At 43.9% G+C, this 27,587-nt stretch overlaps 1 protein-coding gene, 2 long non-coding RNA genes and 1 pseudogene across 3 annotated transcripts; all 4 read right to left on the reverse strand.

Moving 5' to 3' along the window:
- Positions 1-97: 97 nt before the first annotated feature.
- Positions 98-27,501, reverse strand: LOC130537748 (alpha-1B adrenergic receptor-like; annotated as a pseudogene).
- LOC130538035 (uncharacterized) lies at positions 5,377-12,115 on the reverse strand. Its single transcript, XR_008953751.1, has 4 exons — positions 11,765-12,115; positions 11,244-11,388; positions 10,385-11,095; positions 5,377-5,747 (listed from the first exon to the last, which is right to left on the reverse strand). It is a non-coding gene; the product is annotated as an uncharacterized LOC130538035 (long non-coding RNA).
- On the reverse strand, positions 12,321-15,754 carry LOC130538027 (hepatitis A virus cellular receptor 1 homolog). Its single transcript, XM_057055245.1, has 8 exons — positions 15,620-15,754; positions 14,987-15,331; positions 14,594-14,668; positions 14,423-14,481; positions 13,976-14,060; positions 13,631-13,658; positions 13,276-13,371; positions 12,321-12,668 (listed from the first exon to the last, which is right to left on the reverse strand). The coding sequence occupies exons 1-8, from the start codon at positions 15,651-15,653 to the stop codon at positions 12,524-12,526; spliced, it is 867 nt and encodes a 288-aa protein (XP_056911225.1). The 5' UTR covers positions 15,654-15,754; the 3' UTR covers positions 12,321-12,523.
- Positions 23,332-24,704, reverse strand: LOC130538034 (uncharacterized). Its single transcript, XR_008953750.1, has 4 exons — positions 24,574-24,704; positions 24,193-24,337; positions 23,837-23,991; positions 23,332-23,681 (listed from the first exon to the last, which is right to left on the reverse strand). It is a non-coding gene; the product is annotated as an uncharacterized LOC130538034 (long non-coding RNA).
- Positions 27,502-27,587: the final 86 nt, after the last annotated feature.

Here is a 27,587-nt window from a genome sequence, read left to right on the forward strand (position 1 = left end):
CTGTGACCCTTTGGTTTCATTTCTCAGTAGATTAAGCTATTTTTATGAGGACCAGGAAGGATTTAATTGCATAAAAAGGTGCATTATTGCGTTTGAATTGATATTATATAAGGTTTTATTCTATCAGAAACATGGTAGTGTTGCATTTCAAAACTGTAATGGTCTTTGAGCTGTGTTATTTTCAAGACCAAAATAACTATTGTTTTTAATAATCTGCCTGGACTTCCTCTCAGCGTTTTACTTCATGAAGGCTGAGCTCACACTGTAAAAAAACCACCCGTGTTAGTGATGATTATAGATTTAATAGAAATTAATTTTCCAGAAAAGGAGCTGAAAGTTCTACTGCTCTGGTTACTTCTCCAAGTCTTATTACACGTCTTCTATCATTTGTGGTCCATCAACTTTCAGTCCATCAACTTTCAGGTTCGTCAAACTAACTTCTTCTTTTTTTGAACCAATACATTTCTGTAGAGCTGGGATTTAATTGTTATATTTATCACATTTTTATTTTTTATTTTAAAGGGATATTTCGTTAATCTCGTATTCTATTTTATTAAAAGCACATTAAAAAAATGTATATTTAACTAAAAGTGTTTCCGCCCGGTTTCGAACCGGGGACCTTTCGCGTGTGAGGAGAACGTTACACTGCGGAGACGCTACACTACGTTACACTGCGGAAACGCTACACTAGGCACCGTATTCAACATCCTAACAATCAACCGCTCACGCATTATTATATATATCTCACATATTTTTATATATATAATGTGTTAATATGTTATTATATATATATAATAACACACACACACACACACACACACACAGTTTTTAAGTTAATTAAAGCAAAACCATCGGTTCTTCGTGCAACATTCTAATTGCTAACAGTGGACAACCTTCACACTCGTGTATATACAGGGAACGATGATAGAGACCTTAACACTTCCTCTGACATCCGCTAGGTGTCGCTGCGCTCAAACGACATTGGCGAGAAAAGCTCGTTTTCCACAAAAACATAGTTGTGAACTACTGTACATACACCGTAATTATTACAAAGCACACACAATTGTATTTACAATTACAGTCGCATTGGAGCCTATCATTCATAACATTGTGTCTTGATCTCAGCTCTCGACACTACAACCCTGTTCAGGAACTACTTCAGTAGTATCCACCTTTAAAGTGTGTCTTCAGCTATCCATCTTGGGCTGTTATTGAAGTGCAAAGGATTGTGAAACAGGCTGGATGCTTGTTGGCACACAAATACTAAATCTTATACTAAGAACAGGAATGCAGGGTGAATACTTACATAACACTGCACAGGAGTTCATTTACATTTTTCACAACACATGTGTCAGAGGGATGATTATGGCTATGAAAGTCTAGTGGTTTTCACATTTTCTTTCAAGAAAAACATACAGACCGAGTGACTAAAGAAGGTCAATTTTGGCATCATAGTTGTGAACACAGGACTTTAAATACTCGCTGACTGAATGGAAACAAAGCCAAAACATCTGGATGCCATCTTGAAGTCTGACTGCTGACAAGTTAAAACAAATCTCATGAAATGTACGTAATTTGATGTTGTTTGACTCTTTGATTGGTTTCGGGTTTAACTGGACTGTTACAGATTACAACGTTCATGTTCAAGCTGTATTAGGATCACTTTTGTAGAGATCACATGTAAGACCAACACATAAATCTTTCGGAACCAGCGGCGTCAACTGTGGATGACATCATCATTGTCTGCAGGGCTCATGCATAAGCTGCAGCAATATACAAGACTGTTATAGTCTCGGTTGCATCGAGTGTTGCATCGAGGCGAAGGTCCCTTCGCTGCAGCGATGTCCCCACTCGTCGAAAAAAGTGATATATTTCTGCTTCATCGTGTGGGGAGCCCATCACTTGTCACAGGTGTGGTTAAGAAGAGCATCTTGTGATCTCCCCATTTAGATGGGGCGAGGGGGCGGTTAGCACCCTAGCTTCCTGCATCGCTCCCTGTGCATGTGCTCCCTCTTTATTTACACTGTCCGTTATTTACTACTATGCCTGTCCCCGGGTCCTTAGCAAGCCGGGACACCGAACCGGGCCCACCTCTTCCCGTGGGTCCTGAGTGAAGCTTTCGACCAGAGGGGTGGGGCCATGTTGGAGGGTGGGGTCTGGAGGTAACATACTGTGAGCTGGGGCTGACGGAGGACAACGCCTGCTGGCTGCTGTTCAGGAAGGATGAATTGTTAGAGCCCTGATGGCGGCGGTAGTTGGGGTACGCCTGCCATCGCTGGCGCTTCCGTTTCCACTGGCATTGGAGGATCCGAATAAAGGCCTGAGGGAAAAACAACAACAGAGAGCTGTTGAGGGGTTCCCAAAAAGCAGCAAACTTGGTACAAGCGGCGCATTACCTGCTTGAACTCTCAGCTGTAGCAGGGGTAGATGATGGGGTTTAAACAGCTGTTGAAGTAGCCCAGCCAAAAAATGACTTTGAAAAACGTTTCAGGTGGACGAAGGCTGGGGTTGAATGACCCTATGTGAACTCACAAGATCATTAAAAAAATGTTGCAATTGCTTCCTGAACGTCATCAACTTTAAAATGCGGACAGTGTTACGATTCGTGGTTGTTTAGGACCCAAACGCAGGCAAGACGCAGTGATGAAAGGTCCAAAAATTGGTTTTGTTAAACAAACACAAAAGGACAGTCCCCCTGGTCTGCTGGGAAGCAACAGTTCATCCTCCAGGTGCACGCCAAGAGCTCCAGCGTTGAGCTACAAAAATCACAAGAACCTTCAAAAAAAAACAAACAAACAACAAAGACCCCAGAAATACCAAGTTACACAAAATCCTCCGACACTGATAGGCCGGAGTCTTAGACCTTAAATAGGCGGCTGATCACTGATGTCAGGTGGCCGGAGCATGGCTCCACCACGCCCCCTGCAGGAAAAACACAACTGGGAATCCTGGATCACAACAGACAGTAGGGCATATTGTTGTTATCATCACTGACAGGTGGAGCAGAAAATGAGGATTGATGAAGTGCTGTCATCAGCTAGCAGCACCGCTACCCCAGCTAGCTGGTTCTCCCGTCTCAGCCCAACAAAGTTGTGACCCTTCGATGGTGCAGGTGATCCTCAGCCTGCTGGAGGATTTTTGTAGGTTTTGGAGGATCAGGAATGTAATGTTCTTTTGATACATCCTTCAGCACTTGGATTATTTTCCCTGAACATGGACTTGTAAGGCCATCCAGTGCCGCAGGCTGCACTGCCTGACTATATAAGCTAGAACTAGATATCCTGAGAAGAGAGGGACACCTGACCACGACGCATCCGTCTGTCTTGACTCAGCAAATCGTGCTCGTCCCCAGTTTGTCCTCCAAAAGAACCAAGCCAGCTTCTTCTGAAGATAACAGCGGATACAATTGGCAGTAAAATCCCAGCACAACCTAATTTTTAAAGCAATAATATTAAATTAGTTGATGAGTTCATGTTGGTAATTTGACAACGTGGAAAGATCTGAAACCAGAAACAGACCAGACTGTCTAACCAAAGGCAGCCTGTGCTGCAGACATCCTGCTGGATCAACACGTTCCCCCCTCCTGTGATCAGAGGAGTGATGCGTTTAAGACTTCTTCATCCCCTCTCTTATGAAATCTGCTCTCTCCAAAGAGCACCTGTAGCTCAAGGGATTGTGGGCAGTACTTTATTCAGAATCTGCAAACCTTAAATACAGCAAATGTTATTCCGGCTCCTGTCCACGGCTTAGAGCTGATCTCTGGTAGGAACTCTAGGAACCTTTTTAGGAGGTGTGACTCTTTTTGTTGATGTTCAAGACTCGTGGTTAGGTGATAAAGATCAAATACAAGAACTCAGAAGGAAAATTCTCCAGAAAATATGGAAAAGAACGTATCATTTCTGTTTGGACATATAGGAACCATCACAAAGGAGTCGATTTTGTGCTGGAGCTTCTTCGTGTAGCCACACTTTGGAAAACATGTGTGAATACACTTTGAGCAAACAAAGGTCCATCCACACGATCAGATTTCAGCATAATTCTGCTGCGGTTTATCGTCTCTCTTTGTTTGTGATAATGAAGCTAAATGTTCTGTTTCAGATCAGGACCAGATGTGCCGCTGAGACTCCGTCCATCAAGTGCAGGTAATAAACCGAACTGTCTGTAAAGTGCATACGTTCCGTCTGCGTTTGGCTGGCGCGATGCCATGTGAAATGGAATGTCGAAAAGTTGATGAAACACCAGAAGGTTTTGGATGTAAAATCAGGTTTTCCACCAAAGTCTGTGGTGCCAAATGCTTTTCTTCTGTAATATTATTCGGTTTGCACTTTAGCATCACATTTTCTCATGACACATTATTTGTTCCATTCGAATGAGCATCCCTGGAGACACAGACATGATGGATGAGCTCAGGACGGAGTGAAAAGTCATCAACATATTTGATATTTCAAGTTGAGGAGATGCCAGCAGACGGCTTACGAATTCTTAATTACGTACAACTTAATCGCGACAGAACTGAAGTTGTACGAATGCTCCCCAAAGAGGAAAATTGGTTGTACTGGAAAAAATCTGAGAGGTTTGATTAAGAACAGACCTCGTCTCTTGAATCAAATTGGATCAGAAATATTGGTCAGAAGAGATTTGGTGCGTTCGATTTAGACCTACCGATGGGCAGAGCCAGGAAGAAGGGCAGCCAGCAGAGAATGAACATGCCCACCACCACGCCCAGGGTCTTGGCGGCTTTCTTTTCTCTGGAGAACTTGAGAAGCTTGACGGTCAGCGTACTCCGACCAGCTGACGACCCGCCACTTCCACCCTTGGAGGAAGGGCAGAGGTCTTGGATCTGCTGGTTCCGACAATGGATCCTCAGGGTGAGCTCGTTGGAGTTCTCCTGACTCTCCTTCATCACGCCGGCCTCCAGGTTCTTGGTGGTGCGCTTGGCCACGATATAAACACGGAAGTACATGGCCAAGATGACGGCCAGGGGGATGTAAAAGGACCCGAGCGATGAGAAGAGGGCGTAGAACGGTTCCTGGGTGATGACGCAAACTGTGTCATCCTGCAGAACGGACATAGGTTAGCACAGTTTGATGGGATGGTGACATTTCTCTAATCAGTAAGCGGCTAAAATATCTGCCTTTGGTCAGTGGTACCTGTGATGGGGGCTGCTTCCAGCCCAGCAGTGGGCCGATGGAGATGACGATGGAGAGAATCCAGACGCCCAGCATGGCGAGCAGCGCCCGCTGCTCTGTGACGATCATGGGATACTGCAGCGGGTAGCGGACATGATGGATGCCGTGCAACACAGGACGTCCACAGCTGCCCAGATGTCACAGAATATCCGGCCGAACACCCAGTAATCCAACACCTGACGGGGGCGAGTCGGGTTTAAAGAAACAAAAATGGAAAAGGAGACGTGCGCTAACTAGGACGCTAATTTATTCTATGTAAATTTAGCAGGATTAAAGCAATATTTGTAACTCAGTGGGGCATTTTTCCAGTGTTGGCTTCAGCCACAGTTCTGACACCAATGACGTCCTTTATCGACAGTTTGAAAATACTGTGCAGTCTGCAAGGTTGTGGCAACGATCCCTCGTTGGGGAATGATGGCTCCTACCCTTTTTGACGCATTTGTAGAGCTTTTTGCTGAGTTTTTTGGAGGCCAGCGGCTGAGCGATCGGGTTCACGTTAGCGACCAACTCGTGGTAAGACTTTCCGTTGCCTTCAGCCGCCGCCGGAAGTTCAGCGGCCTCCTCTCTGTGGTGTTATGCGTTTAATAGGACAACTACATTACCAAGCATGCTCGGTAGCAGGCTGGGGGTACACGTGCTGGAACAAGTAAAGACGCTTGGCTTAGAAACACGTCTCGTCTCTTTGTCATATAAAATAACAAGATAACACATGGTGTCAGAAGCGGGATCGTGAGCAGCGTCGGAAAAAACGTTTGCCACGAATGAACCACAAAAAAAAAAAAGGAGGAAAAAGAGGAGACTCGAGTCGCGGGAAGGAGACGTGCTAACGAAGCAACAGCGGAGGAGTTTGCAGCGGCGGTAAAGTGAAGCGGAGGACCAGGACGATTACACAAGTAAAAGAGGATCTCCTGCCAAAAGTGGAAATTACCCAACAAGAAAGAGCTGTGGATTCACGGTAATTTACCTCACGTGCGGTCATGGATAAGCTAACCCCACCTAGCTCCATGCTACTGACTGGTAATCTTGCAGAAAACTGGAAACGTTTCAAGCAAAGATTTAACATACATTTGGCAGCAAGCGGAGCCGGAGGTAATGATGAAAAACTGAAAGCTCATATCCTTCTGCATGTCATTGGAGAAGATGCATTGGATATATATAATAGTTTTCAACTAGAGGAAGCTAATTTGACTCTAGCACAGCTAATGGCAAAGTTTGAAAAATACTTTGTACCAAGACAAAATGTGACCTTCGAGAGGTACAAGTTTTTTACACACGAGCAGCAGTCAGGAGTACCTTTTGACCAGTACCTGGCAGAGCTTCACACGCTAAGCAAAACGTGAGAATTTGACACTCTTAGAGACTCACTAGTGAGAGATAGAATTGTTTGTGGGACAATGGACAATGCACTTCGAGAAAGACTGCTGAGAGAAACAGGACTTACATTGGATAAGTGTGTCAGTATGTGTAGAGCAGCAGAAACTACAAGAGCCCAAGCAAAAGAGCTGCGGAGAGGTGAAATATCGGTGCATGCCATTCACAAAGAACAAAGAAAGAAGATAACATCTGCCAAACAAAAAGAGAAATCTAAGGAGTTTAAATGTGGTAAGTGCGGAGGCAGTCACAAGCCTAAATCCTGCCCTGCATTTGGGAAGATTTGTAACAACTGTGGAAAAAACAATCACTATGCTAAATGCTGCAGAGCGGCTTCAAGACAGAAAGTCCACACAGTTGAAGAAGAGGAGGATGATGAGTTCATAGTGAACATGGTGCAGTCTAGTGCAACCGAGAAAGATGAATGGATTGTGCCAATAGAACTCAACCAGACAATAATACCTTTCAAGCTAGATACAGGTGCTCATGTAAATCTGATATCCTTAGAAGATTACAAAAAACTGACAGTAAAGAGCAAAATTCATCCGGTAAAAACAAAAGTGAGTGGCTATACTGGAGAATGTGTTCCTGTGAAAGGTGGTTGTATTGCAACCTTCAAACACAAATGTCGACAGATAAGAGCACAACTACTGATTGTGGATATGAGTGTACAACCAATCCTGAGTCTCAGTACTTGCATAAAGCTCAATCTGGTCAAAAGAGTGTAGTGACATCATCAGATACTGCAAATACTCAGGAATCACTTATGGAGGAATATAAAGACTGTTTTGAAGGACTTGGATGCCTGCCTGGTCGACATAAGATACGTGTGGATAAAAGTGTGACTCCTGTTGTGCATCCTTGCAGAAAAAGTCCATTTGCTCTGCGAGAAAAACTAAAAGATGAACTGGTGTGCATGGAAAAACTGGGAGTCATCAAGAAAATTGACGAGCCAACGGAATGGGTCAGCTCGCTTGTCGTTCTGCAAAAGAAAACAGGTGCCCTGAGAACGTGCCTAGATCCAAGGGATCTAAATAAAGCAATCAAAAGAGAACACTTCAAGTTACCAACCAGAGAAGAAATCATGGCACAATTTGCTGGAGCTAAATGGTTCAGTAAATTAGATGCTTCGTCGGGCTTCTGGCAGATGAGACTTGATGAGGAGAGTTCCCGTCTGTGCACATTCAACACTCCAGAGGGAAGGTACAGATTTCTTCGTCTGCCATATGGTATCTTGTCGGCACCTGAGGTCTATCATAAGACTATTCACATGATTTTTGAGCACATTCCTGGAGTTGAGACAATAATGGATGACATCATCGTTTGGGGCTCAACTCGAGAAGAACACGACAGAAGACTGAGACAAGTGCTGGACAAGACAAGGGAGGTGAATCTGAAACTTAACAAAGACAAATGTGAGTTCGGAGTCAAATCACTTACCTTTGTGGGAGATGTTGTGAGTGAAGAGGGGGTGAAGCCTGACCCGAGAAAAACTTCAGCTATTAACAACATGGAGAGACCAACTAACAAAGATGAGGTCAGAAGGTTCCTGGGGATGGTCACCTACCTAGCCAAATTTGTCCCACAACTGTCAACACAGTCAGCACCTCTCAGGAGTCTGCTTGAGCAAAAGATTGAATGGGTCTGGTCTCACGAGCAAGAACAGTGTTTCCTAAAACTGAAAGAAATTCTGACACAGGCACCTGTGTTGAGGTTCTACGACCCAGAGAAGAGCACCAGAATTTCGGCAGATGCATCACAATATGGTTCAGGATCAGTGCTGCTGCAGCAACATGAAGAGCAGTGGTTACCTGTTGCCTATGCATCACGAGCCTTGACGAGCGCCGAATCCAGGTACGCTCAAATTGAAAAAGAGTTGTTAGCAAGCTTGTATGCATGCGAACATTTCCATCAGTACGTTTATGGCAAGATATTTGAAGTGGAAACTGATCACAAACCACTGGTGTCCATTATGAACAAATCATTAAATGACTGTCCGGTACATATACAGCGCATGCTAATCAGGCTGCAAAAATACGACGTGCACATGATATGCACTCAAGGAAAATACATGTACACAGCCGACACTCTGTCTAGGGCAGTGGACAAGAAAGAACAGCCAGACAGGAAGGAAAGCATAGAAATAGAGGCATACGTGGACATGGTTGTCACATCTCTGCCAGTGACTGAAGACAAAACACTGCAAATACAGAGAGAGACTATTGCAGATGAAACAATGACAGAACTCAAGAGTGCAATATTGAAAGGATGGCCTGACAAAAAGAATTGCCCTGTTAAAATACAAGATTACTGGAATTGTAGAGCAGAGCTCACAGTGGTGGATGACATCGTGATGAAAGGGAGCAAGCTTGTTATTCCTTCTTCTCTACGTAGACTGATGCTACAAAAGATACATGAAGGCCACCTTGGAGAGGTCAAGTGTAAGCGTAGAGCTAGGGAAGTAATGTACTGGTCAAGAATAAATCAAGATATTAGCCAGATAACGGCATCATGTGAACTATGCCGCATCTACAGACCAAAACAACAAGCTGAGCCGCTGATGACTCATCCAGTGCCCCACAGACCCTACTATAAGGTTGGAACTGATCCGTTCGACTGGGATGGAAAGAGCTACATAGTGGTCACTGACTACTTCTCAAACTTTCCTGAAGTTGGAATGCTGCAGTCGACATCGAGCAAAACAGTGATCAGCTATCTAAAGACTGTTTTTGCCAGACACGGTGTCCCGTGCGAGTTGTTTTCGGACAATGGGCCTCAGTTTTCTAGCGGGGAGTTTGCTGTTTTTGCCAAAGAATGGGGATTTAAGCACACCACGTCGAGCCCAACATATCCAAAATCAAATGGCTTGGCAGAGAGCTCTGTGAAGACAGTAAAAAACCTGTTGAAAAAGTCACAAACCAATGTCAGCTTCCAAAAGGAGCACACCCTTACAAAATGGACTGTTGCCAGCACAAATGCTGATGGGTAGGCGCATTCGATCTAACCTGCCAGTGTGTGAGGACTTGCTGACACGCAAAGGGGCATCCAGAATCAGAAAGTCGAAGGAGGGCCAGAAGGAGAAACAAAGACAGCTGCATGATCGGAAGGCAAAACACCTGCTGCTATGCTGAAGCCTGGAGACAATGTTCGTCTCAGGGACTGTTCCACAGGCACATGGCAGCAAACCGGACAGGTGCAGGAAGAAGTTGCTCCACGATCCTACAGAGTCCAGGTGGATAGTGGTCTGCTGTTGAGAAGGAACCGCATAGATCTTCAGCTGCAGCAGAGTCAGAGGGACACTGTGGCCCAGGAAGCCGTCCAGCAGGACACAGCTGGATCGGCAGAACCGGCTGGTAGTGGGCCTGATCGTGCTGACCATGGTTTGACAAAAGTGCAAGCATCACCACCTGCTGCAGGGTTGTCGAGACCAAAGAGACATGTTCAGCCACCTAAGAGGCTGATCGAGACCTGTTGAGCACTTTGTGGGTTGTTGGGAATTGTTGACATGTTCATAAGCTGTTCAGATAATTTGCACTTCATTATTTTCTTCTTCAATCTAAAACAAAGTTTACACAGAAAGTTGTTTACAAACAGTTACAATGCCAAGAAGTGCTAAGTTAAAAAATTACATTTTTTTATGTCTTCGCGTAAGGATAAATCTTTCTTTAAAGGGGGGAAGATGTGGTGTTATGTGTTTAATAGAAGGACAACTACATTACCCAGCATGCTCGGTAACAGGCTGGGGGTACACGTGCTGGAACAAGTAAAGACGCTTGGCTTAGAAACACGTCTCGTCTCTTTGTCATATAAAATAAAAAGATAACACACTCTCCGTCCACACAAACCTTCTCTTTCTTCGTCTTTGTCATTTTAAATCTCTTAATTAAACGAGTGCTATTTCAACCAGTTTCTATGTTTGACTGCCGGTAACACAACTCGCATTCGGGAACAGAAACACATGGATGAGTTTCTTCTTCTCTGCTTGTTTGCGTGAGCGTCGCTTCATCGCCCCCAGCGGTCTGGAGGATACCAGCAGTTGGTCATTTCACATTTTAACAATGTTTAAAGCTACATTTATTTTACTTATATTTAACTAACTTATATTTGAGACTTAAGTAAAGTTCCTAAGGGCCCCGAATGGTTTGCCAGATTTGAGTTAACCTGACAAGATCTGGAAACTGAAATATAATCTAGTTTTATTCAAAATCTTTGATGCTTTTAATGTTTCTGTAAAAGCTTTTATTAGCAATTGGTAGCAAAAAAGATGATGAAACAGACTTGTAATCAACAAAATACTGACTTGTTTAAATAATGCATACAAATGAACTTAAAATGGTAGAAAAGTGCACAGCTACAAAACCTGTAAAGCATCTTTAAAGCAAATTCACATAGGTTTAGACATTATTTTTCTGTTGTGTAACAAGCGACAGTCTCAACGTGATCATGTCGGCATCATCTCTGGACAATGTCGCTCAGCATGGTGGGCAGTTTCCTCTTCTTCATCTCTCTGGACACACACAAGAAAGCAAAGCAGCCTTCAAACACGCACACACACACACACACACACACACACACACACACACGATGTGAGTTTATTGCCTCTAAAGATGTATCAGTGGATAAAAACTAGCATTTTAAGACATTTTCCCCCTTTTGTCTGCGATTGAAACTGTTGGGAAATACATTCTTTCGTGTCATCGCAGCAGTCACAGATCCCAGACGACCATTCGTCCGTCTCAGAGGACAGAACCCGGGGCTGAGGCTGAGTCCACACGGGCCCGTCCATCCAGCTCACATCGGCGGTGATGCGGACGCAGCATTCAGGAAACTGTGACAGCATCATCAAAGCTTATACGAGACAGTCGTCTTTTGTATTCCATGTTTTCATACATGTGATACATCACATCACAGTGCTTCAATGCAAAATACAAACACATTTAGTGCTATAACTAAAGGACACGCTGCCTCCAATCATGTTTTGCAATGTTTACCGTCCATTAATAGAGAATTATTGCGGCACAAAGCTAATTTACCTTTATGTTCATTTACATAGGGTTTACATACATGCTGTAATCATGATCTTTGGAGTCCGGTCATAGCGGAGACGCACTGATCCAAACACTCATCCATCATCATGTCACAGCTATGCAAGCAAATTAAACAACTCGTAAAGAGAAAAATAACGAGACTGGCGCGACACTTACCCATGTGCGTGTTCTTGTAAACAGCTTTGTTTGGACAGGTACCTGACATTGAAGGTTTCGACCGAACCTGCCCGACCTGACTGACAAGAACTGAATGTGAGTTTTGTGTTACGCAGCCTTGAGTCATGGCAGAAGAGCTTCATTTAGGTGCCAACAGACGCATTTGCATCCACGTTCAGCGTGTTGTTAGATAAACCGGGGGGAAACATGGCAGAGCTTGTGAAAACACACTTCTTATTCACAAATTCATAATCTTGCGGTATTTTGGTTGTTTGCTGGCCAATTTCCCCGCGTGTCCAGCTGCGTGAACGCTTGCGAAGGGTGTAGTAAAGCAAACAACCCGCCAGGTGGCGACAACCCGCATTTGTTTGACGGAAGTGCTCGTGAGCTCGAGCTTTCACGTGAACTTTCACACAGGTAATATGCACGCGAGTGACGTCAGAAGTAGAAAAGAGCGAGGTTTTAATTGTTTTTATCCTGTTTCATAAAAATATTGATACTAAATATTAAGTGTAAAAATATTTCATATTAAAGCAAAGACAGAAACACTGACACGTGGGCAGATAAAAGATTTATTCAAACTGTACAACAACATTGATGGAAACAAATAAAAGAGGTTTCTATACAACATAACAGCAAAAAAATGCAGTTTTCTTATTTTAAGGTTTAAGTTATTAAAAAAAATTCAAAAGTTAAGAGCCAGTGAATCCTCAAAAAAGCTCCACGGGTCTCGTCCACCACCAGCCTGTGCCCAGTGGGTCAGGGAAGGTACTGGTACTCGCCTCCGTCCCCCCCTCCATCTATCTTATAGATAATTTCCACCATCGCTGCACGACTATGGAGCTGCAGAGCGGATGATCCTGAACGGTACTCGACCCAAGTGTTGACCTGTGGCGCCTGATGGCTGAAGAAATAAAAACAAACAAACAAACCCTTCATTTCAACAACAGCTTCCCTTATTCTACCTTATTGTCCCTCATTGTCTCTTATTGTCCCTCGTAAAGTTGCATCTTCATCCCCCACCACACAGAATCCACACAAACCAGTAGTGATATTTGTTAAATCAGGTTACGTTAAGTCTGATTCCAGCTGCTGGTCACGTCCTGGTGACATTTCTGTCCAACCAGGCTCAGCAGTCAGAGAGGAAACCTCAAACGTTTCCCTTTCCGCTTTAGTTGGGGTGCGGCTCTCATCGCTAGTGTTCTGGTTTCAGTTATTAAACAGTGGGCCGATCATGTTGCAGATAGATGCAGCTTTTTATGCCATAAAATATCTAATATCTAACCTCACATCCGACTTTTGGTTCTTGTAGTCATTACTAGCATGCATATAAATAACATTTAATGTATATTTCTTAGTAAGTCTTCCTCATTTATTATTGTCAGACCGCTGCGTCATGTTAGATCGTAGCTTTAGTGATTGTTGCTGAAATGCTTGTCAGCCCCTAGCATCCGGAGTTGAACTGAAATGTTGCATTTACAAAGGTCAGAGGTCGCCCACAATCTTAATACCATGAGATGAAGGCAGGGATGTTTTGCACCAATGGAAAATGCTGAGTTTTCTGTGCTGAGTCTTTTCTCGCAAAGCTGTGGTTTATGATGCTCCGTCTAATCATGGAGATTCAGTCAGAACGCAGCAGTGAGAAGGACAAGTGTGACAGTAACGCGCCCAGAATGCAATGGAAGCAGGTATGTTACTGACCCCGGTGGTAAGACTGAGCGGTTTCTCCTGACTCAGAGGGGCAGTTTCGCCTTCTTCAACCACAGCCTTTATCATTATTACTGACAAAGGCTTCAGAATCTACACAAGTAGTAAGTTCTCAGCAAATCCAGAACAGAATATCAACAAAATAAAAAAGAAACTTACATTTTTCTGAGCTTCCCCCATTTTCTGGCTGCAAAGACAAAATTAACAGTGTTAAAACTGATGAGGGAGATAAAATCATCGATCCGTTTATCAACCGATCTGCTTAACTGCGTATATTGGCGAGTATATTGTGAGTATTTTCAAGAATACTGGTGATGGTGGAACCACAGGATAGAAAACTGGTCTCGTGCTTAGTTCAATATCCTGGAAAAGAGTGGGAATATTGAACTTCTGTGATCAGTTCAACATCACAGAGGAGCGTGAGATTCTGGTAATTTCCCCTTTCGGGTGTGAATGTGAGAGTTTAGTGGCATAAATGTGTGATATATATGTATTTTGACTTACTGATAATGAAGAGTCCACCAGCGGTGATTAAAACTATTAACCCAAAGAGAACACACACCAGAACCACAGCCACGGAGCCGTTTTCCTAATGTGGCACAGACATAAAATAAACTTCATGTGACAAAGTGGAACTTTGGGTTACATTCACAACCATAGAATTCAAATGTGCTTTAAGGTTTATTTAAGCATTATCAATACAGGAGTTAGCATTAGCACTAGCTAGCTACTGTTATGCCACGTTCTTGTCTAACGTGTCTTTTATGGAAATAATGGCATCGGGAAATACTAAGAAATCATAAATGACATCTGATTAAAACCAGAATAAAGTTTAAGGACCTTATTATTCTACAAATAAATGTGGAAATGAAAGTGGGGGCGACTCAACATTAACTAGAACCAGGCACAAGGCAGTCCAAAAAAAAAAATACTGTGACAGAGGAACCTCACCTTGACCCCGACAGGGCCCAAAGAGGAACTCCCCGGAGACTTTGTAGAAGTCAGCTGGACTGGGGGACAAGGAAGTGAAGTACTTCTGTTAGTAACGTGGTGTCAGCAGTCAGAGCCGGTGATCTGGAGTCTCAGGTCCGACTGCTGATCTCATGCTGACAGGAGCTGTACCTGCTGCTGTGCTGAACGCTACTGTCGCTGTGACCGTCTGGCTGGTCGAGGTCGCAGACGTGGTCGTCTGTTCAGCTGCAAGGCAGCAGAATGGTTTTGTTTCAAGCTTTGCCCCAGCAGATATTTACTAAAACCTCCTGACTTTTTGAACATCTTTGAAGGTCAGGGTTGGCCAATAGGGGGCGTTTATGAGTTTCGCCTCACAACAGCGTCGAGGGGCCTCCTGTTAGATTATATCTACTTTTTTGGCACATCCCTTTAGATTTACTGGTTGCTTGTCTGTAATTACATGTTTCATTACATTTTTTCCTATTTGATGGAGGTTTCGGACTATTGCGGGACTATTCGCATTGTGAATGATCAACACTTGAGAAGAGATGTTCTCATTCTCACCTTTCTTCACGACCAGAGTGATGTAATGTTTTTCATCATTAAACAAGCCTGGTATCACCACCCTGCAGCCGTACTGGCCAGCATCCGCCTCCGTGAGGTTGAGAATGGTGAGCGAGACATCCCCTTTGTCCAGTGGGCCCAGTAACTGGTACCTACTGGAGGCTCTGGTTGTCTCTATCACCTTATGACCATCGGAAGAGATGAGCAGGTTTTCGCAATGCTGTAGGGAGAATTCACGTCGAGTCCAGCATGCCTCCAGCTCACTTTGGAATTTGTAGCTACATGGCAGAGTCACGTTTTGACCCACGTAACCGTTAACCAGACGACTTGTGCTGCATTCACTGACTGTGGGTGCAATGAAGACTCATGTCAGCGATCTCCTGTTACTGTCGCTGCGCCAGCTGTTCCAGATGTTTGGGTTTGGTACTCCCCACAGGAATAATAATCACTGAAAGGACTGAAATTGTAAACTGAAAATTGTAAATTTCAGAGCCAACATCTCTCTTAAATCAAGTGAACCAAAATCATTTGCAAGTAGTTCAGCTAAAAAGTTACAATATTAAGAATAATATATTAATTTTAATTTAATTCAATTTTTACTTATTTTTAATTTTGGGTTTCCTACATGTTTACCTGAGAGAAGCACGAGGAGCAGAGCGATCTTCATGATAAACCGACCGAAGCTGACATCACTCACACACACAGACCCACTCTCTCTCTCTCTCTCTCTCTCTCACACACACACACACCACACACACACACACACACACACACACACACACACACACACTCACACACACACACAGCCACAGTCAGACAAACACAGGAACAAGCTGATGCACACTTCAAGAAGTGAGATTTGCCAGTAATGAGAGCTGTGACCATTTGGTTTCATTTCTCTGTAGATTAAGCTATTTTTATGAGGACCAGGAAGGATTTAATTGCATAAAAAGGTGCATTATTGCGTTTGAATTGATATTATATAAGGTTTTATTCTATCAGAAACATGGTAGTGTTGCATTTCAAAACTGTAATGGTCTTTGAGCTGTGTTATTTTCAAGACCAAAATAACTATTGTTTTTAATAATCTGCCTGGACTTCCTCTCAGCGTTTTACTTCATGAAGGCTGAGCTCACACTGTAAAAATACCACCCGTGTTAGCGATGATTATAGATTTAATAGAAATTAATTTACCAGAAAAGGGGCTGAAAGTTTTAGTGCTCTGGTTACTTCTCCAAGTCTTATTACACGTCTTCTATCATTTGTGGTCCATCAACTTTCAGGCTCGTCAAAGTAACTGATTTGAGAGTCGCCTAAGAAAAGAAAAGAAACTAAAGAAACTAGCATTTGGAATTGCCTTTAAATTCTTCTTGACATTTTTCCCTTACTCAAATCTCATTTTCTATTTTATTAAAAACACATTAAAAAAATGTATATTTAACTAAAAGTCTTCCCGCCCGGTTTCGAACCGGGACCTTTCGCGTGTGAGGCGAACGTGATAACCACTACAATAAGGAAACGCTACACCAGGCATATTATTTAACATCCTAACAATCTATCACTCACGCATTATTTTATATATATATATATATACACACACACACACACACACACACATATATATAGACTTTCACACTTCCTCTGACATCCGCTAGGTGTCGCGGCGCTCAAACGACATTGGCGAGAAAAGCTCGTTTTCCACAAAAACATAGTTGTGAACTACATACACAATAATTATTACAAAGCACACACAGTTGTATTTACAATTACAGTCGCATTGGAGCCTATCATTCATAACATTGTGTCTTGATCTCAGCTCTCGACACTACAACCCTGTTCAGGAACCACTTCAGTAGTATCCACCTTTAAAGTGAGTCTTCAGCTATCCATCTTGGGCTGTTATTGAAGTGCAAAGGATTGTGAAACAGGCTGGATGCTTGTTGGCACACAAATACTAAATCTTATACTAAGAACAGGAGCAGGGTGAATACTTACATAACACTGCACAGGAGTTCATTTACATTTTTCACAACACATGTGCCAGAACCATGATTATGGCTATGAAAGTCTAGTGGTTTTCACATTGTCTTTCAAGAAAAACATACAGACTGAGTGACTAAAGAAGAAGGTCAATTTTGGCATCATAGTTGTGAACACAGGACTGTAAATACTCGCTGACTGAATGGAAACAAAACCAAAACATCTGGATGCCATCTTGAAGTCTGACTGCTGACAAGTTAAAACAAATCTCATGAAATGGATGTAATTTGATGTTGTTTGACTCTTTGGTTTTGGGTTTAACTGGACTGTTACAGATTACAACGTTCATGTTCAAGTTGTATTAGGATCACTTTTGTACAGATCACATGTAAGACCAACACATAAATCTTTCGGAACCAGCGGGGTCAACTGTGGATGACATCATCATTGTCTGCAGGGCTCATGCATAAGCTGCAGCAATATACAAGACTGTTACAATGTCGGCTGCATCGAGGCGAAGGTCCCTTCGGTGCAGCGATGTCCCCACTCGTCGAAAAAAGTGATATCTTTCTGCTTCATCGTGTGAGGAGCCCATCACTTGTCACAGGTATGGTTAAGAAGAGCATCTTGTGATCTCCCCATTTAGATGGGGCGAGGGGGCGGTTAGCACCCAAGCTTCCTGCATCGCTCCCTGTGCATGTGCTCCCTCTTTATTTACACTGTCCGTTATTCACTACTATGCCCGTCCCCGGGCCATTAGCAAGCCGGGACACCGAACCGGGCCCACCTCTTCCCGTGGGTCCTGAGTGAAGCTTTCGACCAGAGGGGTTGGGCCATGTTGGAGGGTGGGGTCTGGAGGTAACATACTGTGTGCTGGGGCTGACGGAGGACAACGCCTGCTGGCTGCTGTTCAGGAAGGATGAATTGTTAGAGCCCTGATGGCGGCGGTAGTTGGGGTACGCCTGCCATCGCTGGCGCTTCCGTTTCCACTGGCACTGGAGGATCCGAATAAAGGCCTGAGGGAAAAACAACAACAGAGACCTGTTGAGGGGCTCCCAAAAAGCAGCAAACTTGGTACAAGCGGCGCATTACCTGCTTGAACTCTCGGCTGAATGAAGGCTGGGGTTGAATGACCCTATGTAAACTCACAAGATCATTAAAAAAATGTTGCAATTGCTTCCTGAACGTCATCGACTTTAAAATGCGGACAGTATTACGATTCGTGGTTGTTTAGGACCCGAACGCAGGCAAGACGTAGTGATGAAAGGTCCAAAAATTGGTTTTGTTAAACAAACACAAAAGGACAGTCCCCCTGGTCTGCTGGGAAGCAACAGTTTGTCCTCCGGGTGCACGCCAAGAGCTCCAGCGTTGAGCTACAAAAATCACAAGAACCTTCAAAAAAAACAAACAAAAAAAAAAAACAACAAAGACCCCAGAAATACCAAGTTACACAAAATCCTCTGACACTGGTAGGCTGGAGTCTTAGACCTTAAATAGGCGGCTGATCACTGATGTCCTGCAGGTGTGCCAACAGGTGGCCGGAGCATGGCTCCACCACGCCCCCTGCAGGAAAAACACAACTGGGAATCCTGGATCACAACAGACAGTAGGGCATATTGTTGTTATCATCACTGACAGGTGGAGCAGAAAATGAGGATTGATGAAGTGTTGTCATCAGCTAGCAGCACCGCTACCCCAGCTAGCTGGTTCTCCCGTCTCAGCCCAACAAAGTTGTGACCCTTCGATGGTGCAGGTGATCCTCAGCCTGCTGGAGGATTTTTGTAGGTTTCGGAGGATCAGGAATGTAATGTTCTTTTGATACATCCTTCAGCACTTGGATTATTTTCCCTGAACATGGACTTGTAAGGCCATCCAGTGCCGCAGGCTGCACTGCCTGACTATATAAGCTAGAACTAGATATCCTGAGAAGAGAGGGACACCTGACCACGACGCATCCGTCTGTCCAGACTCAGCAAATCGTGCTCGTCCCCAGTTTGTCCTCCAAAAGAACCAAGCCAGCTTCTTCTGAAGATGACAGCGGATACAATTGGCAGTAAAATCCCAGAGCAACCTAATTTTTAAAGCAATGATATTTAAAGTAGTTGATAAGTTCATGTTGGTAATTTGACAACGTGGAAAGATCTGAAACCAGAAACAGACCAGACTGTCTAACCAAAGGCAGCCTGTGCTGCAGACATCCTGCTGGATCAACACGTTCCCCCCTCCTGTGATCAGAGGAGTGATGCGTTTAAGACTTCTTCATCCCCTCTCTTATGAAATCTGCTCTCTCCAAAGAGCACCTGTAGCTCAAGGGATTGTGGGCAGTACTTTATTCAGAATCTGCAAACCTTAAATACAACAAATGTTATTCCGGCTCCTGTCTACGGCTTAGAGCTGATCTCTGGTAGGAACTCTAGGAACCTTTTTAGGAGGTGTGACTCTTTTTGTTGATGTTCAAGACTCGTGGTTAGGTGATAAAGATCAAATACAAGAACTCAGAAGGCAAATTCTCCAGAAAAATATGGAAAAGAACGTATCATTTCTGTTTGGACATATAGGAACCATCACAAAGGAGTTGATTTTGTGCTGGAGCTTCTTCGTGTAGCCACACTTTGGAAAACGTGTGAATACGCTCTGAGCAAACAAAGGTCCATCCACACGATCAGATTTCAGCATAATTCTGCTGCGGTTTATCGTCTCTCTTTGTTTGTGATAATGAAGCTAAATGTTCTGTTTCAGATCAGGACCAGATGTGCCGCTGAGACTGCGTCCATCAAGTGCAGGTAATAAACCAAACTGTCTGTAAAGTGCATACGTTCCGTCTGCGCTCTGTGTTTGGCTGGCGTGATTAGATTAGATTAGATTAGATTAGATTCAACTTTATTGTCATTACACATGTCACAAAGTACAAGGCAACGAAATGCAGTTAGCATCTAACCAGAAGGGCTTAAGTAGTGAATAAAACTGTGATGGGTATATACAATATATACACACAATGATATATGTTTATGATATCAATCTATATGTTTGTATTTACAGAGTTCACAGATATGTAAAGGGTATATAAAAGTCATTGCAACCAAGATAAATATATATACAGGCTGTAACTATGGTGCTGAATTTCCTACAGGATCAATAGAGGTTATTTATGCAGTTTTTAACTATGTGTATGTTTTAACTATACAATAATGATAAAATATGGTACAAATGTGCAAAGTATGGAAAGCAGTGCAAATAACTGGATGTGGGTAGTGCAAATAACAGATGTAAATAGTGCAATTATTGTAACAGATGTAGTCAGTGCAAATAGAGTGAATGTACAATCAATCAGTGCAGACGGGGTTATTGTGCCTGAAGGGAGTAAAGTGGAGGGGTCGGAGTTCAGCAGGGAGACAGCAGTGGGGAAGAAGCTGTTTCTGAACCTGGTGTTTTTGTCTGGAGTCTCATGTAGCGCCTCCCAGAGGGCATGAGGGTAAACAGTCCATGCGCTGGGTGACAGGAGTCTTTGGAGACCTTCTTGGCCCTCCTGTGACAGCGCCTCCTGTATATGTCCTCGATGGAAGGAAGAGAAGCTCCAGCTATTCGCTGGGCGGTCTTCACCACCTTCTGCAATGCCTTCCGGTCTGAGGCAGAGCAGTTCCCATACCAGACCATAATACAGCTGGTAAGGATGCTCTCAATGGTGCAGCGATAGAAGTTCACCAGGATGTCTGAAGAGAGGTGGTGTTTCTTCAGAGTCCTCAGGAAGAAGAGACGCTGGTGAGCCTTCTTCACCAAACTGGAGCAGTTAGTCGTCCAGGTGAGGTCCTGTGAGAGGTGGATCCCCAGGAATTTGAAGCTGGACACACGCTCCACCGCTGCTCCGTTGATGTGGATGGGTGGGTGGATGTCCGTCTTCCTCCTGAAGTCCAGGAAGAGTTCTTTAGTTTTATTGGTGTTGAGCAGCAGGTTGTTGTTGTGGCACCACGTAGCTAAACGGTCCACCTCCTCCCTGTAAGCTGACTCATCGTTATCCTTGATGAGGCCAATCACCGTGGTGTCATCTGCGAACTTTATGATGGTGTTGGAACCATGTAGAGCTCTGCAGTCGTGGGTGAAAAGGGAGTAGAGGAATGGGCTCATCACACAGCCTTGTGGTACTCCAGTGTTTACAGTGAGGGTAGGGGAGCAGTGATGATCTAACCGCACATGTTGTGGTCTATTGGTCAGAAAGTCCAATAACCAGTTGCAGATGGAGATGCTGATGCCCAGATCCCTTAGTTTGGTTATCAGCTTGGAGGGGATGACAGTGTTAAATGCTGAACTGAAGTCTATGAACAGCATTCGGGCGTATGTGTCTTTATTGTCCAGGTGTGAGAGGACAGAGTGCAGTGCTGTGGAGACTGCATCTTCTGTGCTCCTGTTCTTACGATAGGCGTACTGATGGGGGTCCAGGGTTGGGGGGAGACAGGATTTGAGTTGTGCCAAGACCAGCTGCTCTAAGCACTTTGTTATGATAGGAGTGAGTGCTACTGGACGATAGTCATTGAGACAAGCTGGGGAGGAATGTTTTGGTACTGGCACGATGGAGGTGGATTTGAAGCAGGTCGGCACAACTGCATGAGCCAGGGATAGATTGAATAAGTCCGTCAGGACCCCTGCTAACTCCGCAGCACAAGTTCTGAGCACGCGTCCAGGGATGCCATCGGGGCCCGCAGCTTTGCGTGGATTGATCCTGCTCAGTTCCGCTCTGACATCAGTGGTAGAGAAAGTTAAGGGTTGGTGGCCAGCAGTCAGCTCTACCTTGCTCGCTTGTTCATGGTTGTCCTTCTCAAACCGAGCATAGAAGTTGTTTAGCTCATTGAGGAAGGAGATGTCAGTTGAGGGGGGAGAGGGATTGATGGGCTTGTAGTTGCTGATGACCTGAATGCCCTGCCACATAGATCGGGGGTTGGAGTTGGAGAAGTGCCCTTCTACCTTCAGCTTGTAGTCGTGTTTGGCTTTCTTAATACCCCGCTTCAGGTTAGCTCTGGCTGTACTGTAGGTTTGTGCGTCCCCCGATCGGAAGGCGATGTTACGGGCCTTCAGCAGGAGACGGACATCCCTATTCATCCAGGGCTTCTGATTAGGGTACATGGTGATCTGTTTATGGGTGGTGACACTGTCTATGGAGGTGGAGATGTAGTCCAGTACAGATGAGGCATAGCATTCGATGTCAATGTGAGAGTCACAGGTTGCCTTAGTGGCAAATGTATTCCAGTCTGTGTGTTAGAACCGGTCCTGCAGCTCGGAGTCTGTCCCCTCGGGCCACACCTTTACTGTCCTCACTGTGGGTTCCACCCGTTGAATGAGTGGTGAATACTTTGGGGAGAGAATGAGAGAGAGGTGGTCTGACTGTCCAATGTGGGGGAGGGGTGTAGCTTTGTAAGCTTCAGCTATGTTGGAATAAACATGGTCCAATGTTCTGTCTCCTCTCGTGTGGCAAGAGACATGTTGATAAAATCTGGGGAGGACTGTCTTCAAATTTGCATGGTTGAAGTCCCCCCGCAACGATGCCATGTGAAATGGAATGTCGAAAAGTTGATGAAACACCAGAAGGTTTTAGATGAAAAATCAGGTTTTCCACCAAAGTCTGTGGTGCCAAATGCTTTTCTTCTGTAATATTATTCGGTTTGCACTTTAGCATCACATTTTCTCATGACACATTATTTGTTCCATTCGAATGAGCATCCCTGGAGACACAGACATGATGGATGAGCCCAGGACGGAGTGAAAAGTCATCAACATATTTGATATTTCAAGTTGAGGTCAATTGGTTCTAGCAGGATTAAAGCAATATTTGTAACTCAGTGGGGCATTTTTCCAGTGTTGGCTTCAGCCACAGTTCTGACACCAATGACGTCTTTATCGACAGTTTGAAAATACTGTTCAGTCTGCAAGGTTGTGGCAACGATCCCTCGTTGGGGAATGATGGCTCCTACCCTTTTTGACGCATTTGTAGAGCTTTTTGCTGAGTTTTTTGGAGGCCAGCGGCTGAGCGATCGTGTTCACGTTAGCAATCGTGGTAAGACTTTCCGTTGCCTTCAGCCGCCGCCGGAAGCTCAGCGGCCTCCTCTCCGTCCACACAAACCTTGAGCTTCTTCTTCTCTGCTTGTTTGCTGGGCGCGTCGCTTCAGCGCCACCAGCGGTCTGGAGGATATCAGCAGTTGGTCATTTCACATTTTAACAATGTTTAAACCTACATTTATTTTACTTATATTTAACTAACTTATATTTGAGACTTAAGTAAAGTCCATAAGGGCCCGAATGGTTTGTCAGATTTGAGTTAACCTGACAAGATCTGGAAACTGAAATAATCATCTAGTTTTATTCAAAATCTTTGATGCTTTTAATGTTTCTGTAAAAGCTTTTATTAGCAATTGGTAGCAAAAAAGATGATGAAACAGACTTGTAATCAACAAAATACTGACTTGTTTAAATAATGCATACAAATGAACTAGAAAAGTGCACAGCTACAAAACCTGTAAAGCATCTTTAAAGCAAATTCACATAGGTTTAGACATTATTTTCCTGTTGTGTAACAAGCGACAGTCTCAACGTGATCATGTCGGCATCATCTCTGGACAATGTCGCTCAGCATGGTGGGCAGTTTCCTCTTCTTCATCTCTCTGGACATCTGACACCAGACGCATTGTGGACAGAAAGTGGAGCACAAACAGTCGTTGCACAACGTCCCCTGAGCACAAAAAAAAGAAGTGAAACCACAATTTACGACGTAAACAAGCTAGTAAAATAACAGCGTTACGGTTCGGTTTAGATTTATGTGTGTGAAATATTTCAATGGCCTAACTAAAATAGAGCCACACGTCAGGTGGCGTTTGTCTTCCTCACTTTGATGTCATACTGTTGACGCACGAACACCCTCATCGACAAGGTGATGGGACGGATGCAGCCAAAGGCGTCCAGCAGGGGGAGACAGAGACACTGGCCGAGGGTCCGAGAGATTTTACAGGCGAAGCAGGGACCACACCAGAAAGCAAAGCAGCCTTCACACACACACACACACACACACACACACACACACACACACACACACACACACACACACACACACACACACACACACACACACACACACACACACAACGATATGAGTTTATTGCCTCTAAAGATGTATCAGTGGATAAAAACTAGCAGTTTAAGACATTTTCCCCCTTTTGTCTGCGATTGAAACAGTTGGGAAATACATTCTTTCGTGTCATCGCAGCAGTCACAGATGCCAGACGACCATTCATCCGTCTCAGAGGACAGAACCCGGGGCTGAGGCTGAGTCCACACGGGCCCGTCCATCCAGCTCACATCGGCGGTGATGCGGACGCAGCATTCAGGAAACTGTGACAGCATCATCAAAGCTTATACGAGACAGTCGTCTTTTGTATTCCATGTTTTCATACATGTGATACATCACATCACAGTGCTTCAATGCAAAATACAAACACATTTAGTGCTATAACTAAAGGACACGCTGCCTCCAATCATGTTTTGCAATGTTTACCGTCCATTAATAGAGAATTATTGCGGCACAAAGCTAATTTACCTTTATGTTCATTTACATAGGGTTTACATACATGCTGTAATCATGATCTTTGGAGTCCGGTCATAGCGGAGACGCACTGATCCAAACACTCATCCATCATCATGTCACAGCTATGCAAGCAAATTAAACAACTCGTAAAGAGAAAAATAATGAGACTGGCGCGACACTTACCCGTGTGCGTGTTCTTGTAAACAGCTTTGATTGGACAGGTACCTGACATTGAAGGTTTCGACCGAACCTGCCCGACCTGACTGAATGTTAGTTTTGTGTTACGCAGCCTTGAGTCATGGCAGAAGAGCTTCATTTAGGTGCCAACAGACGCATTTGCATCCACGTTCAGCGTGTTGTTAGATAAACCGGGGGGAAACAAGGCAGAGCTTGTGAAAACACACTTCTTATTCACAAATTCATAATCTTGCGGTATTTTGGTTGTTTGTTGGCCAATTTCCCCCGCGTGTCCAGCTGCGTGAACGCTTGCGAAGGGTGTAGTAAAGCAAACAACCCGCCAGGTGGCGACAACCCGCATTTGTTTGATGGAAGTGCTCGTGAGCTCGAGCTTTCACGTGAACTTTCACACAGGTAAAATGCACGCGAGTGACATCAGAAGTAGAAAAGAGCGAGGTTTTAATTGTTTTTATCCTGTTTCATAAAAATATTGATACTAAATATTAAGTGTAAAAATATTTTGTATTAAAGCAAAGACAAGAAACACTGACACGTGGGCAGATAAAAGATTTATTCAAACTGTACAACAACATCGATGGAAACAAATAAAAGAGGTTTCTATACAACATAACAGCAAAAAAATGCAGTTTTCTTATTTTAAGTTTTAAGTTATTAAAAAAAATTCAAAAGTTAAGAGAGCCAGTGAATCCTCAAAAAAGCTCCACGGGTCTCGTCCACCACCAGCCTGTGCCCAGTGGGTCAGGGAAGGTACTGGTACTCGCCTCCGTCCCCCCCTCCATCTATATCATAGATATTTTCCACCATCGCTGCACGACTATGGAGCTGCAGAGCGGATGATCCTGAACGGTAACTCGACCAAGTGTTGACCTGTGGCGCCTGATGGCTGAAGAAATAAAAACAACAAACAAACATTTTAACAACAGCTTCCCTTATTCTACCTTATTGTCCCTCATTGTCTCTTATTGTCTCTCGTAAAGTTGCATCTTCATCCCCCTCCACACAGAATCCACACAGACCAGTAGTGATATTTGTTAAATCAGGTTACGTTAAGTCTGATTCCAGCTGCTGGTCACGTCCTGGTGACATTTCTGTCCAACCAGGCTCAGCAGTCAGAGAGGAAACCTCAAACGTTTCCCTTTCCGCTTTAGTTGGGGTGCGGCTCTCATCGCTAGTGTTCTGGTTTCAGTTATTAAACAGTGGGCCAATCATGTTGCAGATAGATGCAGCTTTTTATGCCATTAAATATCTAATATCTAACCTCACATCCGACTTTTGGTTATTGTAGTCATTACTAGCATGCATATAAATAACATTTAATGTATATTTCTTAGTAAGTCTTCCTCATTTATTATTGTCAGACCGCTGGGTCATGTTAGATCGTAGCTTTAGTGATTGTTGCTGAAATGCTTGTCAGCCCCTTGCATCCGGATCCGGAGTTGAACTGAAATTTGCATTTACAAAGGTCAGAGGTCGCCCACAATCTTAATACCATGAGATGAAGGCAGGGACGTTTTGCACCGATGGAAAATGCTGAGTTTTCTGTGCTGAGTCTTTTCTCGCCCAGCTGTGGTTTATGATGCTCCGTCTAATCATGGAGATTCAGTCAGAACGCAGCAGTGAGAAGGACGAGTGTGACAGTAACGCGCCCAGAATGCAACGGAAGCAGGTATGTTATCGACCCCGGTGGTAAGACTGAGCGGTTTCTCCTAACTCAGAGGGGCAGTTTCGCCTTCTTCAACACCGCAGCCTTTATCATTATTACTGACAAAGGCTTCAGAATCTACACAAGTAGTAAGTTCTCAGCAAATCCAGAACAGAATATCAACAAAATAAAAAAGAAACTTACATTTTTCTGAGCTTCCCCCATTTTCTGGCTGCAAAGACAAAATTAACAGTGTTAAAACTGATGAGGGAGATAAAATCATCGATCCGTTTATCAACCGATCTGCTTAACTGCGTATATTGGCGAGTATATTGTGAGTATTTTCAAGAATACTGGTGATGGTGGAACCCCAGGATAGAAAACTGGTCTCGTGCTTAGTTCAATATCCTGGAAAAGAGTGGGAATATTGAACTTCTGTGATCAGTTCAACATCACGGAGGGGCGTGAGATTCTGGTAATTTCCCCTTTCGGGTGTGAATGTGAGAGTTTAGTGGCATAAATGTATGATATATATGTATTTTGACTTACTGATAATGAAGAGTCCACCAGGGTGATCAAAACTATCAACCCAAAGAGAACACACACCAGAACCACAGCCACGGTGCCGATTTCCTAATGGGGCACAGACATAAAATAAACATCATGTGACAAAGTGGAACTTTGGGTTACATTTACAACCATAGAATTCAAATGTGCTTTAAGGTTTATTTAAGCATTATCAATACAGGAGTTAGCATTAGCACTAGCTAGCTACTGTTATGCCACGTTCTTGTCTAACGTGTCTTTTATGGAAATAATGGCGTCGGGAAATACTAAGAAATCATAAATGACATCTGATTAAAACCAGAATAATGTTTAAGGACCTTATTATTCTATAAATAAATGTGGAAATGAAAGTGGGGGTGACTCAACATTAACTAGAACCAGGCACAAGGCAGTCCAAAAAAAAAAAATACTGTGACAGAGGAACCTCACCTCGACCCCAACAGGGCCCAAAGAGGAACTCCCCGGAGACTTTGTAGAATTCAGCTGGACTGGGGGACAAGGAAGTGAAGTACTTTTGTTAGTAATGTGGTGTGAGCTGTCGCTGTAAAGCGTCTGCTGGGTCGAGGTCGGCAGACGTGGTCGTCTGTTCAGCTGCAAGGCAGCAGAATGGTTTTGTTTCAAGCTTTGCCCCAGCAGATATTTACTAAAAC

This window comes from Takifugu flavidus, chromosome 14 (genome assembly GCF_003711565.1).
Source record: "Takifugu flavidus isolate HTHZ2018 chromosome 14, ASM371156v2, whole genome shotgun sequence".
In the NCBI taxonomy this organism is placed as follows: Eukaryota; Metazoa; Chordata; class Actinopteri; order Tetraodontiformes; family Tetraodontidae; genus Takifugu; species Takifugu flavidus.

What these genes read in the sequence shown, in the direction of transcription:
- LOC130538027 (XM_057055245.1), bottom strand. Translation starts at nt 15,653, where the DNA reads ATGAAGATCGCTCTGCTCCTCGTGCTTCTCTCAG. An exon ending in AGCGTTCAGCACAGCAGCAG is followed by an intron (nt 14,482 to 14,593) that starts GTACAGCTCCTG and finishes CTTGTCCCCCAG; the next exon opens with TCCAGCTGACTTCTACAAAG. An exon ending in TGGTGGACTCTTCATTATCA is followed by an intron (nt 13,659 to 13,975) that starts GTAAGTCAAAAT and finishes TTGTCTTTGCAG; the next exon opens with CCAGAAAATGGGGGAAGCTC.